We start from the raw sequence: 16,671 nt of genomic DNA, 5'->3' as shown, positions 1-16,671 counted from the left end.
CTCAACTCCGTCGCCCAGTCAAACACCTCGTTGCGCCACTCTCAGGGGGGTCTCTCACCCTCTTCGCCGCCGTCGCACTTCCCTTCGCTCGGGATCCGCTCGGAAGTGTCGCGGAGGCTGGCGTCGTGGCTCAGGTACCCAGGGCCGTCCTTCTCGAAGCGACGAGAGCGGCTGCGACGAGTCGCGTCATCCCGAGCCGACCCGGCGCCCGAACAGTCCAGAAAAGCAGCGCTCATTCGGACGATGATATTTATATTCGGCTGATGATATATATATATATATATATATATATATATATATATTGGTATTGGTGGGTCAGTCGGCAGGTGGCTTTCATGGAAGACGGACCTATCGACATTTTTTTTTTGCTCTTACTGGGTTCGAACCGAGGACATCAAGGCATGTGTTTTTAAATAGTATTTTATTAAAATGTGATTAATACAATTTTATTAGAATTTTAGAATTTATTTCAAATTTACAGCATAAAAATTACAGATTTACAAGATGGCGGCCGTAACGAAATGTGCAACGGTGTTTTAAAAGATTTTTATTAAAATTTAATTAATAGCTACATATATATTTTTATAATTTTTACAATTTTTCCTGATTTTCTAACTTTAAAATTACGGATTTTCAAGATGGCGGACATTATGTCATACTAACTGATGATATATGCTATGAAAAAAGTGGTGGGGGTCAGTCTGCTAGTAGCCACCATAAGGGAAGGATCAGTCGCCATTTTTATTATTTTTTTGCCCTCACCGGGTTCGAACCGAGGACTCCGAGTTCCATGTCGTAAATGTGCTTTTTTTAATATTTTTATTAAAATTTTATTAATTGAATTTTTTATGAATTTTAAAATTTTTAAAATTAAAATTGAATCATAAATAAAAAATTTCAAGATGGCGGCTGCAACAGAAATTGGAACGGTGACGTCATACTCCTAGATGACGTCAGAGGCTTATCGGAGGCTGTAGACATGGATGCTTAAGCCTCTTTTAGGAATTTGTGTTCTTTCTAAGACAAAAGTATTTTGAGTTTTTTTGAAATCCTAATTTTTTTTGTGGAAGAAAACGAGATTTTTCCCCCTCAAAACGGAAAATTTTGAGTCAATTTGAGTCATTATTGAGGATTTTTTGAGTCCAAGATGGCCGCCGTGACGTTAGAGCAATCGGCCGGCTCCACGGCTCCCGCTCCACACCCTGAACCCTGTGCCAGAAGGAACCAAACTATACTACTTACAACTTTAGAAAAAAATATGTTTTTACAATTGCAAAGACTACGGCATGTTAAGGGGCCCGCCTACCTGGTCACACACACGGTGTGCAGAGCTTCAGGAAAAACAACGCGATTTCAAAACTACTCAAGATATCCGAGTGGGGTGTGTTTACGAAAAGCATTTAAGAGTTCGCTGAGGCCCGAAAAGTACTTTTAATTTTGGATCATGTTTTTAAACTGTATTTATAGAAGAGTTAAAATGGCTGAAACGCATGTTTTCAGAGTAATTTTTAGGTGTAAAAAAAGTGGTACAGATTCTTGAAAGCACTTAAGGGGCTTGCATCACACATTTCTCTTCATTTCTCCACCATATAATGTTACGGTCGCCGCTCAAATTTCACAGTTATCAATTGACGACGAGAAGACTGCGCGCCAGTTCAGAGACTTGCGCTTAGAGGCTATACCGCGCTGGAAGCACCAGCGAGCGTCGCGCTTATCATCCCGCCTCACTAACACACATACACCCCTGACGAGGCGGGCCCCTAACAGATCCTGCATGCACGCCAGTACGCTCGCTCCAGGTCCGAGCTAGCCGCTGGCCCCGGAACAAGCATGAGCGGCGCGGCACTTGCAGCCAGTTGCAGCAAGCAACATTCCTGCCGCTAGACTCTTGTCGGGAGTAATTTTTTTTCCTAACCTAAATTAATTAATTAATTAATTTGTGTTGGGGAGGGGTCCGGGTTAGTGAGGGAGACTAAGTGCGTCTCAGGCCGAAGCCCATACGCTCTAATCATGCAGGTTGTTAGCCATGCAAGAGGGGTAGCATGCATCATGAGCTAGGAGGGGATTAGCCAGCCATGGCAGCGATTGGCGCCATGACTAACTCCCCTCACTGACTATACTATACTAAAACTAGATAAGTTGGGGCCCAGGTAAAACCTGCATAGACACAGGGTAAACCCTGGGCTCTGACATGCGGGATGCAAAATATCATGCATTAATATCAAGCAGGAGGCTAACGGGAAATCAAAAGGATGGATCTGGAAGAAGAGTTGGACAGAGTAGAAAAGAGTCTACCATGCGGGGGGTTGGGGGCTTGCACATTGCTGTCCGCATTGGTTTGGGTGGCACTGGTTGTTTCGGGGGCGACTCAGGCTGTGTTCCAAATAGGTAAAAATGCGTGCTCACGTACTCGCTCTCGGAAGAGACGTCACGAGAGTGTTGTTCCATATAGTCGAGTGCGCATATCGAGTGCGTTTGAATGCATGCTCGTTGCATACTCTCGTAACCATTGTTTGTTTACGTTTACGTCTGGACTATTGATCTAAAACAATGGCAAATGAACAATGCACGTTTCATTGTAAGTACCTGTTCGTAATTAAACAACACGCGATGTCTTCATGTGATCTGTAAGACGAGGAACAAATATGCAGCAAAGATTAACAAGTATGATACCGGTAATAGCATGACTCGGAGGTACAGGTTAGGATAGTTAATTTTAACATGATGAAACATAAACATATACATACATGCATTTAGGTGATGGATAAACCAACGTACATGTCTTAATGAAGCTGTTAGCATTGTACATTGTTGTAGGAAACCTCATACACATGGGTGTGTTTACTTTGGAGTATGGTTGTGTTCCAAATGGCGAGCACGCATGGAGCATGCACTTTGCACGCAAGGAATGGTGGGTGTGAGTATGAGCACGAGTGCAAGTGCGAGTGCAAGTGCGAGTGCGGATTATTTTGAACACAGCCTTAGTCGTTTCCCGCCAGGCTGCTAGCCAGCCCACCTCACTTCCCCCTCCCCAGAGCGCAGTCTCTGACGAGAGTACGTGTCTGGACGCGCGCACACGAGGGCAGTGTGTCATCTGCGAGGAATATGACGGGTGTGAGGTGTGACTGTGGCGTGGCGATGGCTTCCCGGAAGCAGTGACCGGATGTGATAACTGTTTCTCCTCTCTTTACGTTCGTTCTTCGGTTTTAACCTCATCTCACCGTTCGAGCTGATACCAACAACACGCGACTTCGCGCTACTGGTGTCATATTTTCATCAAAATAATGCTTACCATTAATACGAATTTTTATAACAATTGCAGCATGTGGCTGTTGGTATTTTTAATTTCTGCTGTATTTCCGTTCTTGTCTTCTGAACCGAAAGTGGGTGATCACTGTTACTGCAAGGTAAGTACAAGTATACTAGGAATATGAAATTGTGTAAGTTGGATGTATAAAACTTTTTTGGTTGTTTCTTTGGTTGTCTGTAAAGTCGGTTTACGGACGATAGTTTAACGTGACAACGTCATAACAAAATATTGATGAAATGATTGCATTCTTTTATGAATAAAATTTAATCATTTTTATTGTATTATCACTACTTATTTAGTATGGATACAAAGAAGGAGTGAAATGAAATCTACAATTTAATTGATAAATTTACTTTTATTTGCACTCATTAATTCAAATATGTTTATTACTTTAACGAAGAGATTATTTTAACTATAACTTTTATACATGTTTGCTATTTAACTTCTTCCAATCTGTGTTATTCTGTTAAGGATAGGACGATGATAGGAAAAGTAGGAAACGAATGGGAGTGTTTCAAGTTTAATGTGCCTCGAAAAAGTCAAATCGATGGTTATTCCAAACGAGTGGAAGAGAGATAGATGCGACGCAAGCGTACAATGAGCGTAACGGTACAATGAGTCATTCTTTTTCGTGCGTGCAGCCGGCGATCATCGATTTATTAGACGTTGTCACGTCAATAAGGCAGTGCAATATGTGTGTAAATTTCGTGTAGCTTATAGACCATCATGTATCTTGTAAGTCATGTTTAAGCAGATTTTAACTATTAATTACCTGCGAGGCGTCTCTTTACACAAATTAACTGGGAACGCCGCAAACCGACAACCTTGCTGGGAGATCTCAAAGAACTAAACTCACCAAAAATATTTTGATAAATAAATCCAGAAGTTTTTTGCAGTTGTCGCGATATTCCAAACTTCTTTTACTAAAGACCAAAACAATACTATCGGATGTACCAGGATCACAACATCAAAAATTTTGCCCAGAAAAACTAATATTTATTAACCCCAAAGGTATCCAAAAATTGGCTGTTACTGGAATGAACGTTTTACAGTACAACTAATACTCTGATTACAAAATAATTATTGCGAAACTCTACACGCTGGAAATTTTCCAAATGGTTAACAGCATAAGATAAAAGCAATAGAAACAATAGTAAATCGTATAACAAAACTAAATTCACTAAACAGACGTCTCCAAAGGCCGTGTGAAAAGATGGCTTCACTTTCAGAACGTAGTCTGTCCTGCTTCTCGTGCTCTGCGCTCTGGTTTCACTGACCTGCGTGACGGGCGTCAAGTCCTGCCGCGTGAACAAGCAGTAAGCTGCGATGTGCAGTGAAGTCTAGGGAGCGCTGGTGCGTGTCGGCTCACAGCCGCTCACTGTCACGTGGCACTGATTATTACAGCGTGTTTAAAGGTTTTTTGACGTGATAACGTCTTATAAATCGATGAACGCCGGCTGCACGCACGAAATATTGTCATGTTCCGCCTGAGCCGAGCGTGCAAGAACCGGCCAACCACCGTGCGAGGAATTCTTCTATAATATCAAACAGGTTAAGGCGGGCTTTTTTAACTAATTGTTCGTGATTATATTTAAACAAATTATTTATATTAAATTGTGCAAAAACTGTAAATAATATTTGAAAATTAAAAAAGTATGCAATTTTTCATCAATGTTTTCTTGTGACGTTGTCACGTAAAAGTATCGTCCGTAAACCGACTTTACAGACAAACCCCCTTTTTTTTTAAATATGTATTATTCATGCAGCCATAAAGGTCATATAAGCTTGCCGGAACTGCTGTGATGAGAGTAGGGCGGTGGACACACCAAGGCGAGCGCGGGCGCGAACGACTGGCGATCGAACCCAGCACACACCAAAGCGAACAGAGGCAGCGCGGGAACAAGGTGAAAGACGTCTAGAACATATTTTAGAGCCTGTAATTGGGGAGTTTGGGGCCCTTCAAAATCAGAACATATTTCCTAGAAGGCCTGCAAATTATGCATTTGAGATTCGCGACAGATTTGTTTCCTTTTTTAATGCTAACAATGATAACTAACAAATTTCCTATATAACTTAGTACGTTGAATTGCAAAAACCTTGTAGTTATGTGTACCAATTTTGTTGTTATTTCTATAACTACCTATAATAATTAAATAATTACCTGGCATTCCTAGTATGATTCCTATTTCATCCCATTTCTTGTTTGTTACTCTGTTGTTTTTCTATCCTTCCATAGACATATTGTACAGCGCTTCATTCACTTTTACAAATTCTATAAGTCGTTCGGTGATTTCAGAATGCATGTTTTCGTCCAAACTGCTCACAACTGCACAGCCCAGCATGTGCGGTCAGCTCGCAGCTCGCGCGCTCGGCGGTGTGTGTTGCTGCTGTTCGCGCCCGCGCTCGCCTTGGTGCTGGTGCTGGTGTGTCCACCGCCAAGTCCTCACGGATCTGGTCGCCAGCTGTGCTTCCTTGGCTGCCACGCGCCGGTACAGGCTATTGAACTCATGTCTAACTGTTCAACACTGGCAACATTTTGTTACGAACAAACAAAACTACCCACCGTTTTGAATTTGCAAACATGAACGAAAAACCCCATTCTACCCTGGTTACATATTTCACATACAATTATTTGGTCTTCCTTCGATATCATGTATACAATACAAGAAAGTGTCACGATATGGCATTTTTGTGGATTTGTTTTCGGTTCTGAAGAAAGAATGCAATTTTATTATTATTATAAATAGAAGGGAACAGTGAAGCACAGTAAGTCTAGTGGTTTTAAGTGTGGTAGTATTTTAAAATGTTTTAGATACCGACATATTTCAGTGGTTCAAGTATGTTTTTCTTTTCACTATCCCCTGGATAATATATTACAATCTGTCTCAGTGTTCTGTTATCACGTGGGCATTAAGTTATTAGGTTGTAATTGATTAAATAATATTTTTTTATTTTCCAGCTGAAAGGGAGGATAGACGACTGTGGTTGCAGCGTGGACACAGTAGACCACTTCAACAACATCAAGGTGTACCCAAGGTTACACAGTCTACTCAACAAAAATTACTTCAGGTTTTTCAAAGTACTTATGATAAATTAATTCAGTTACATTCAGTTAGTGGTAAACATTGTTTTAAATTATACATCTTTAATTCAGTTACATTCAGATAGTAGTATACAATGTTATTAAATTATACATCTTTAATTCAGTTACATTCAGTTAGTAGTAAACAATGTTTTAAATTATACATCTTTAATTCAGTTACATTCAGTTAGTAGTAAACAATGTTTTAAATTATACATCTTTAATTCAGTTACATTCAGTTAGTAGTAAACATTGTTTTAAATTATACATCTTTAATTCAGTTACATTCAGATAGTAGTATACAATGTTATTAAATTATACATCTTTAATTCAGTTACATTCAGTTAGTAGTAAACAATGTTTTAAATTATACATCTTTAATTCAGTTACATTCAGTTAGTAGTAAACAATGTTTTAAATTATACATCTTTAATTCAGTTACATTCAGTTAGTAGTACACAATGTTTTATGTTATACAGCTTTAAGAACGTTGAGGGCGAATCTTTAGTGAGCAAACGGAAATACGAAGCTGTGCGTGCGCACCACGGACTGAAGTTGATGAAATCTATAACGCATGCTCGTTTCTGCTGTACCTGCGAGCCGAATTCGTCCAGATAGGCGATCGCGTGTGACGGAATTAACCTGTACATATTTGCTTGCGTGAACATCACCAAGCCGGTGTACCAAATCAGTGTGATAGAAAAACTATCCTGAAAACTTATCAACTTTAATAGTCACAAAAAGAAACAATCGCAAAATTTAAAATACACTTTAATCTCAGGATTACATCTTTAATAACCAATAATTTAATCCGAAATTTTGCATGGTTGTTTTAGCTTACTGATAAAGTTCGTGGTTACGTTTACAAAGTTGTAGGTTCCAACCCGTCACTGGATGATACATTCTTTACTTTTTCTTGTATAAATCATTATTGAATTTATTATAGTTTAAAAATATATAATTATTGTTGTTCGTTTAGCTAATTTTATAATAACTGTAATACATAACTATGTCCGTTAGCTGGGTTATTTTATGCTAGGTAGGCACACAAAATTTAATTTTAACTTACATTAAAATAATTTTTACAAAAACCATAGAAACTATTGATTATGAATATGCGAATATGCGTATCTATATATGGACATACAGACAAGTAAGAGTATATGTTTTTTTGAATGCATGTTTTTAATACAATTTATTACAGTTTTATTCTGAGCTTGATGAAATTTTGCACACTTTACTTTCAAAACAGTAAACATAAGATTTCTAACCCCCCCATCCACCTTTATCACCCCAAAAAACAGAATTTAGTTAGTTGTGCATACGTTTTTGACCTGCTTGCGAATAAGGTAAATTGGAAATTACTGTCATCATCTGTTTCGAATCAAGAAGAAGATTGCTGTTCACACATTATAGCTGATTTGTAGTGCATATCCTTTAAAGTAGAATTTTATTACCTCTTTATGAAATTTAGCAAACTCGATAAAAATTATTGTCAACATAAAAGTTGTAAAAACTTCACGAATAAAATATTACATTTTTGTATTCGAATTACTCTCTCTAAAAATAGGAAATGTTCCTCCGATATATTTGGTCTTAAATATGGTGTCTTAATGAAATGTACATGAAAATGGTAATAAAATAAAAAGGGGGGGGGGGTGGGGGGTTGTCTGTAAAGTCACCTGAGCCGAGCGTGCAAGAACCGGCCAACCAGCGTGCGAGAAAATCTTCTATAATATCAAACAGGTTAAGGCGGGCTTTTTAACTAATTGTTCGTGATTATATTTAAACAAATTATTTAAATTAAATTTTCTAAAACTTTAAATAATATTTGAAAATTAAAAAGTATGCAATTTTTCATCATGTTTTCTTATGACGTATCACGTAAAATTATCGTCCGTAAACCGACTTTACAGACAACCCCCTTTTTTAGATTATAAATGTGTCGTAAGCTTCCTACTGAATGTTTCTAGTAAGTTACGCGACAGTTTACAGATGACAGCTGTGTATAATACTGATGAATGTTGTGTCTCAGGTGAACTTGAAGCAGGAGTGTCCTTTCTGGCCTGATGACAGTCGCTGTACCATCCGCTACTGCCACGTGGAACCTTGTGTCGAGGTAAGGTTTACCCTTTTGTAGGTAATTAGGAACTATAAAACTAACTCTTTCGTGTAATTATTAGGGGCAGGCAGTAGGTAATTATAGTATGTATGGGGACACCGGTGGGTGGTGGGGGAGCCGGGGAGCCACGGCGGCCATCTTGGTTTACGTCACTTCCGGCGACCATCTTGGATTACGTCATTTCCGGCGGCCATCTTGGATTACATCACTTCCTGCAGCCATCTTGGATTTGACCTTTACCTTTGAACCCGGAGGCCATTTTGTTTTTCTAGAACTTTCCTCCATTTTGTTTTCTTGATCATTCCGCCATTTTGAGTTTCGTCCGCCATCTTGAAAATCTTTATTTATTATCCGATTTTAATGAAAAAAATTTTAAATTTAAAAAAATTAAATAATCAAAATTTTAAAATAAAATTAAAAATATTATTTAATAAAATTTTAATTAAAAACCTACGCATCGAACACCCCACTCCTCTAAATTACAAATACATCATCTAGCACCCCCACCCCTCTGTTACAATGACATCGTCATCGAACACCCCACTCATTCCTGTTACAATTTTTCGTTACATCCACCATCTTGGAAAATCATAATTATTAACTTAGAAAATCAGGAAAAAAAATATACCATCGTTGTCTGCTGGAGGCAACCATCTTATTTAGTGGAGACTACCATCTTGATTTCATCTGGTGGGTGTCGTCATCGGTTGTAGGTTTCTAAAGTATGTTAGTGTATGTAAGGTCGAGTTACAATTCTCTACCAACATTGTTATGAACCTTATAGACCAAAATCCACAGAATCCACAAGATCCACAAAATCTACAGTCACTTTGTTGTTGTAACCGACATTTTTTCTTAAAGTCTTATCACTTATAGGTTTTAACTAAAATATATGTTATCAATACTGTCGTTGTGGATGCGTTAGTTAAAGTAATGATAATTTAAAAAACATTTATTACTCCATCTTAGCTGACCAGAAATTTTTCATAGTCCTATCATACATGTAAACATACTAAATAAATTAATGTTTGTGTATTCGTGTTTAAAACTGCATGGAAGCAGATATTTAGGTGTTTGTGTATAATATCATTTCTTAGTGTTCGTGTTTGCGTTCCTGTGTTTAAAAGCTGCATGGAAGCAGATATTTTAGGTGTTTGTGTCTAATTACATGATCATTTTACGATATCAAATTAAGTATAAGTACCTTGAGGAATATAGGGCATTAATTAAAAAAAATAATAAGCGATATGTAGGTAAAATTATATTTACTGAATCAAAGAAATATATTGTACAAAACAAAACCCTCAAGGAGAGAAAAATATACTTGTCAAACGAAGCTATAAAAAAAACAGAAACTATATACAAAAACGAAAACTGTTTACAACAAAAAGACTGGAACTATACAACAGATAATTCATCTCCAACATAGCCGTGGGGAACCGTATGGATGCCATCCTCACATATTTGGCGCTTATCATCCTCCCATGTTATGGCCAGCTTATTTGTGCTCTCACTATAGAGCACCTGCTGCCTCGAGCGTATGGCCCTAACTGCTACTCGTCGTGTGTGGTGATCGTGCAGGGCATCCAGGTAGTCCCTGAATGTTATGCGGTTTTTGACCACACACCGCTGGATACCCTTGGCCTTCTTCTCAACTTTGTCACCACACTTGTATGCATACAGTTTGGCCCGCAGACCGACAAACTCACTCATCACTTTCCCCCCACACTCATCCTTAAACTTTCCGACAACCTTTTTGTTGATGGGGGAGAAGCAAGGGTGGTCGGAAGGGTAGCAGCTGGTGTCGAACTTCTCCATGAGTGTAGGATCGGCTTTGAGGTCATGGTAGAAATCATCGGTTTGTATCTCGTATACGAAACTATCGGTGTCCATGTATGCCAGATGAATGTTTTCTGCATATCTGGGTTTCATTGTGCTGTAATGGAAGTCGTACATGAGTGTTTTTGAGAGATCAAGTACTGCGAGTCCGGCATAGATTGGCTTATCGAAAATTATGGTCTCATGGTTCAGGTGGACTAGAGTCAAGTTCGGTTCATACATTGTGCGGTCCTTGAAGGATGGACGACACACCAGTTTCTTGAACCGCTTCTCGGAACATACCAACTCCATTTTGAGCCTCCGCCTCTTGTTCTCCATCAGTTTCCCGAAAGTACTGTTTACAGCGAGCTTAAAGAACTCCTTCTCGAATTCGTTGGCTGCAGCCTTGCGCTTATTGGTGTTGAGCTTAATGTATGGCTCCAACCACGCCGACTGCTCAAACTGGAGGACTCTGTGTACCTTAGTAACTATCAACCCATGTGATACTGCTTGCTGGAGGTTTCTGTAGTGTACAATGTAATGTTCCTTAATTTCTAGTGTTGTCATGAGCTTTGATTGTTTGGAGCCGGGCGGACATTGATTGATGGGGAGAAACGGAAGGTCTTTGTGACTTTCGTGGAGTTCAGTAGGGTACTCCACGTCACATTCGATAATGTACCCGATAGGAGAATTTTCTGGAATAGTCATGACATCAATAGATGTGTCTGACCATTTGAAATGTCGAATCGGAAGCGACAGCGACATCGCCCACCCGTACAAATTATTTGCATCAATGTACTGTAGATATGTGGATGGCTTGGACACATCATGTGTCTCAGGAACGTATTTGTTGTTACCCACACAATGACGTTTGATGCTTTGCGCTACACCCCCACGAATACCTGCTTCCACAAACATATACATATCGTAATCTGTCAGAAGCTCGAGTTGTACTCCTGTGGTGCGAAGCATCGCATCGAAAGCGAACCCAGGACAGGAAATGTAGTGTGACGGGTCTAGACTGTACGTCTCCAAGCAAAGACTGCGAAAATTCTCGAATACGTCCGCCAAAATCAGGACATCTGTCTTTAGGTACAAGTCAGCGTACTCCCCCAAAGTAGCACACTGAAACTTGTCCCAGACATTTTGTGCGTGAGCGTAATCCGCCTCGGAAATACCAGAATCAGTCAGAATATTAAAGAACTCATCGATAGATGGAAGACTAGTATCGTCTAGTCGAGCAAAAGAATCAACGAAGTCGTAGGGGAAGACTCCCTTGCGAGTAACCAACTCCAACTCATCAGGAGCGAAAAACTCAGCAGTACTGACAAACTTGTCTGCAGGCAAGAACTCTGCGAGCGAAGCAAGACCCCGACTCATGAAACGGAACGTATCGACAAACTGAATGCTGAACTTATCATGCAACTTCTTGGAAAAAGTTATCAACTTCTCTTCCAAATTAGGAATGATGAAGATGTCTTTAGTGTCGTACCCCAACTTCCTGATAATGAAGTTCTGGTCGTACGCCAGGTTGTGGAAGAACACAATCATCTTTTTTGGTCTGCGCCTGAGAAGGTTGCAGTCATTACATGCAGGTCCAATAAATTCGCCGGTGAAGTGATTATGATCACGAACTTTCTTTACGACCCCTCCAAACTTTCCTCCACAGTAGCAACAACACCTTGCTTGCAGAAAAGCAGTGTTTTGTGCATGTGTGAGCGGAGTCATAGGAACAGACATAGAAAATATTTTCTGCACGTCATGTCCAATCTCCACAATGCGGGATATGAATTTATCTTCTGCGTCACAACCGCGATACACTTCAGGCTGTGAAGGAAGTGAAGAAGTGAGGTGTACTGGAATCACGGAGTTATCTGCTTTCACGTAAATGCAGTAGCTGTACGCTTTATGCTTTTGATACTGCAGTGTGTATGCTTCATCAGGATTCGGGTGACATGTATGGATTTTCTCCAGAATAGCTTCAAAGTCGCAATATACCACGATGGGCATTTTATCACTGTGATGGAAGTTTTTGAACTTCAAAACAGGAGGCAAACCATTTTCATCAACCTGGGGCATTTCCATCCTAACAGCAGCATGCTGTTTACAGAGCTCACTGTGTTTTTCCAAACACTGAAGACCAGTAAGCCCGCTAACCCTATCCTGATCATCATAATGCTTGAAGCATCTTTTGCAAACATGAATAGCCTCAGTGTGTGTAGTGATTTGGGACCGAACCAGAGCAGAAAAATTATTGATGTAGGCGAAATGGGACGAATTGTCATTGACCAAGAGCAGAAGATCGAAATGATGTTCTTTTTCTTCAGGAGCGACTCGTGCAGGAACAACATTCAGATTCTCGTCGATACTGTAAATGTTGATGGAGACTCCGGGGTTCTGTTTTTCAAACAGCGGTATTTGCTTGATTGGAGTAGGGGAGTCAATGTTGTTGAAGTTGAACTTCCCCTCCAAGTCATGGTAGCGCTGGTTGACACGTTCAGGATGCTCACCTTCCACGTACTTAACAAGAATTGACCACTTGAAGCACATGTGGTCTTCGAGGTTTTGCGGATTGATCACAGCGTATTTGTCTTTGATGGAAGTAGGTAATTCAATGTAGGAGCTGGCACGGAGTGGATCAAGCTTGTTTATTCGGAGTTGAAGTCGCTTAACGGCCGACAAAGTCCATCCGGACCCCTTACCCATGTAATCTTCCTCCTCCTTGCAGATCTTGGAGATGGACTCGGTAACTGCCTCCTCCACCTCATGAACTGCGTAGAGGGGAACATTCATGGTTTTGAAGGCCCTCTTGTCTTCACAGGCATCTACTGGTTTTTCGTAGTCGCACTCAAGAACGACATTAAACTTCAGCGGTCCATTCTCTTCAATCTCCTCCTCAAGTTGGCTTATTATTTTTGCCTTGATGGAGTCCAGGTACGTACAAATGTCCTTGGCAGAACTTGACGTATTTACAGCAACATAAGTCTTCAAGTTGCCCTTGAATCCCACTTCGGCGGTGATGAAGCCATGGGTATTGGCCAAACCCGCGCCGGTCACCACCTTTGTTCGGCTGGTCGATGGTTTAGGCAGTACTGCTGGCTTAACTGCTGCCATTCTCTGCTTCTTTGTTGGAGGCGGAGCAGGCCCCTTGCACACCTTAATGTGGTTGCGAAGAGTGTCAGCCCTGACGAACTCTTTAGCACAGTTCGTGCAGGAATGTGCTATGCAGTTAGGGTTAAGACCGCAAGCCGACTTCTCATGTAGTCTGGCGACATCAGCACGGGCGAAGGCCTTATAGCAGAAGCTACACCGGGTGCCTGATGTCGTGGCGACAGCACCAGTACATGTTGACAGGTGCTGCTGCATCTTGTCGCTGCGTGCGACCATCTTGCCACATAGGTGGCACTGCTGGTAGTCACGATGCTGGTTCTCGGCACACTGTCGCTCGTGCCGGTAGCGGTTCTTAGCTGCCGTGAAGGTAGCAGAGCAGAAACGGCATTTCTGCGCGGTAAATGCCATCTCGACAATCGGTAGACTGGTCTCAACGTACGGAACACGCGAAGGAAGCTCGACGTACGGAGAACTATAACATAAGAATAAAGAAAACAATGTAGCTAGATGTTACATGAAAACACACATATCCTCAAAACTCTAGCCTCAAGCTTTCTAACCTAAACTACTAGCAATGTTACTAAATAAAAAAGTTGCAAACATAACCTCAAAACTCTAGCCCTCAAGCTTTCTAACCTAACTTGATAGCAATGTAATAAATAAAAAAGTTACAAACATAACCTCAAAACTCTAGCCATCAAGCTTAATAACCTAACTTGATAGCAATGTTACTAAATAAAAAAAGTTGCAAACATAACCTCAAATTTCTAGCCCTCAAGCTTACTAACCTAAACTGTTAGCAATGTTACTAAATAAAAAAAAGTTACAAACATAACCTCAAAGCTACTCCTTCATTCATGTACAATCCTAAAAATGGTAGAATATTTAAAGTACTGATAAAAGTCAAAGCTGAAAAATATTCAATGTTATCTAAAAATGATTGATTACATAACCTCAAAACTACTCTAATGCACAACCCAAAAATGCTAGAATTTTAAAGTACTGTTAAAAGTTTAAGCTAAACAATTCCTGGTTACCCACACATAAGTGTACAGAGAAAAAACTAGTTAGCTGATAACCTACGAAAAAGCTGAGAAACATTCAATGTTAACGAAACATGTAGCATACCTCAGAAAAAGATGAAGTGGAGCTGTAGAACACAAAGTAGCGTTGGCGGTAGAAATCGTGGTAGCAGCTAAACTCACACACGAACTAGCTCACTCAAACTCCAAGAACACAATGAAGCTCCGACAGCTAATCCCGGCCTTTTATAGCCGCGGACCTGCTTGTTCTTGGAAAAACCATTAGGAACATAGTATTTTTACCGAACCTACCAATAGGAATATAGTATGTGGAGGGGAAGTACCATTGTCTTCGGAAAAACCCAGCATGACTCATGCGCAGGTCGTAGCAGGTCTGTGAGGGGTGGGAGGTAGAAATGTAGGTAATAACTTAACATAGGAAACCACTCTCGGGTAAAACCACTAATGACCTAGGTGATGAGAGATTAGGTCGCGAGGCACTTCATGCATCGTGACTCATCACTCAGAAATGTCGTCTCGCAGTGCCGAGGGGACCCGAACAATAGACTTGACCGTGCATGTCACAACAGATCCATTAGTCGCCCGACTTTGTGGCGCCATGAGGCGCTCAGGTAGCAGTCATGGTCTACGGCAACAGACTCGTTAAAGTGTCATTACGAAGCACTCAAGCTGAGTTCGAGGAAAATACAGCTAAATATTCATTATAGATATGTAAGGAAATAAATAAAAAATAAATCGGGTAAGTTTAATACATTTGTTAAAAGTAAGAACACATTACAAAACTACAACATTTAAAATTTAACCTACATTTATTATGACCAACATTCGTTTAAAATTTTTTAGCATTTCATTGCGAACAATCAGTTGAACATCCACAGAATGACACATTTTGCTGATGTTCCAGGAACAAACCCTTTTCACAACCATTTAAGGAGACTTTCCTTAAGCTCTCTTTTCATTGGTCAAATAAAACATCTCCCTCTCTTCCCCTCATACAATGATGCTGCTTCACCATCACGCTAAAATTCTGTAAGACCAAACAAAATATACTTCCCTTAAACCTTATGGTAGAAATTTCATCCTAGGATGCTGTTACTGCATCTAGAAATTAAAAATTATATTATCTCATACAGGTTTTATTTACATGTTAGACTTAACCATCCTACCACACACTGGCTCACACTTACACACACATGCGTGCGCATGCGTGCACTGAGATTAAATACATACTTGCCCACATAATGTACTTTTATTTACAAAGGCAACATATTAAAACACATAATATTTAAATTTTGTGTAGATTGGATGGTACCAGGAAACCATACTGCAAAACGAGCGGACAACACTTGAGTCTTTACTATGATTGGGCTGACGGATTGCCTCTGAACGCCCTTACCTTCAACGACTTAGAATTAATACTTTTATCCATCAAAAAACAAAACAGTTTTACTAAGCAAACATACACCCCACACCCCTCAAAAAATTGTTATTACACAGGGCATTATTTACATGGCAGGAGACCGCACATACGAAGTGCGCAGCTTCAGGTTAGAAATATTGATTAAAATAACTGCTAAAGATGATAATTTGTTTATGAAAAAACTGCACATGAAATACAGACACTTGGTTATTTACACACACATACATACATACATACATACATACATACATACATACATACATACATACATACATACATACACCCTGCATCGCTTCAGATGGAAGTACGATATTTTGAAAACCACTCAAGACTTACATCTGTTTATGAAAAGGAGCTAAAAATTAAAAATTTTCAAAGTTAATTTTAGAGATGAAACATCATGTGCAAGTCCTTGCATGCGAGAACATTTTATTACGCAATTATCTTCATTTTTCCCAAACCATAGGTCTGATGTCTGGATACCACACAAATCTCATACTTAACATATGCACTACGAGATGACTGCGCGCCAGTCCAAGCCCCCTGCGCTTAGAGACGAAACTGCACTAGAAGCATTAGCAAGCATTGCAATTATCTCGCTTCAGTAATGCAGATTCACCTCTGACTAGGTGGACCTCCTGAAACACTAAACATAGGACAGTGAAACACATTAAAATAATGCATTTCAAAATAATTGAATAATATAAAACACTGCATATTTCTCTAGAATCACCACGCAACTGACAGCCCTTTCAATCACAATTC

At 39.9% G+C, this 16,671-nt stretch overlaps 1 protein-coding gene across 6 annotated transcripts in view; it reads left to right on the top strand.

Moving 5' to 3' along the window:
• The window catches only part of LOC134541481 (ero1-like protein), a 92,074-nt gene that overhangs the window by 37,493 nt on the left and 37,910 nt on the right, over positions 1 to 16,671 (top strand). For 3 of the 6 annotated variants that reach the window (XM_063384962.1, XM_063384960.1, XM_063384963.1), the window contains exons 3-4: positions 6,270 to 6,389; positions 8,428 to 8,511. In XM_063384962.1, the coding sequence (XP_063241032.1) occupies positions 6,270 to 6,389; positions 8,428 to 8,511 (204 nt within the window). Of the gene's footprint in view, positions 1 to 2,977; positions 3,408 to 6,269; positions 6,390 to 8,427; positions 8,512 to 16,671 lie in introns of those variants that run through there. The other 3 variants (XM_063384959.1, XM_063384964.1, XM_063384965.1) reach the window with 3 other exon arrangements.

The sequence above is a fragment of the Bacillus rossius genome (assembly GCF_032445375.1).
Source record: "Bacillus rossius redtenbacheri isolate Brsri chromosome 4 unlocalized genomic scaffold, Brsri_v3 Brsri_v3_scf4_1, whole genome shotgun sequence".
NCBI lineage: Eukaryota > Metazoa > Arthropoda > Insecta > Phasmatodea > Bacillidae > Bacillus > Bacillus rossius.
Note: the sequence above shows the minus strand (reverse complement) of the source record. Positions and strands in the feature narration are given on the sequence as shown.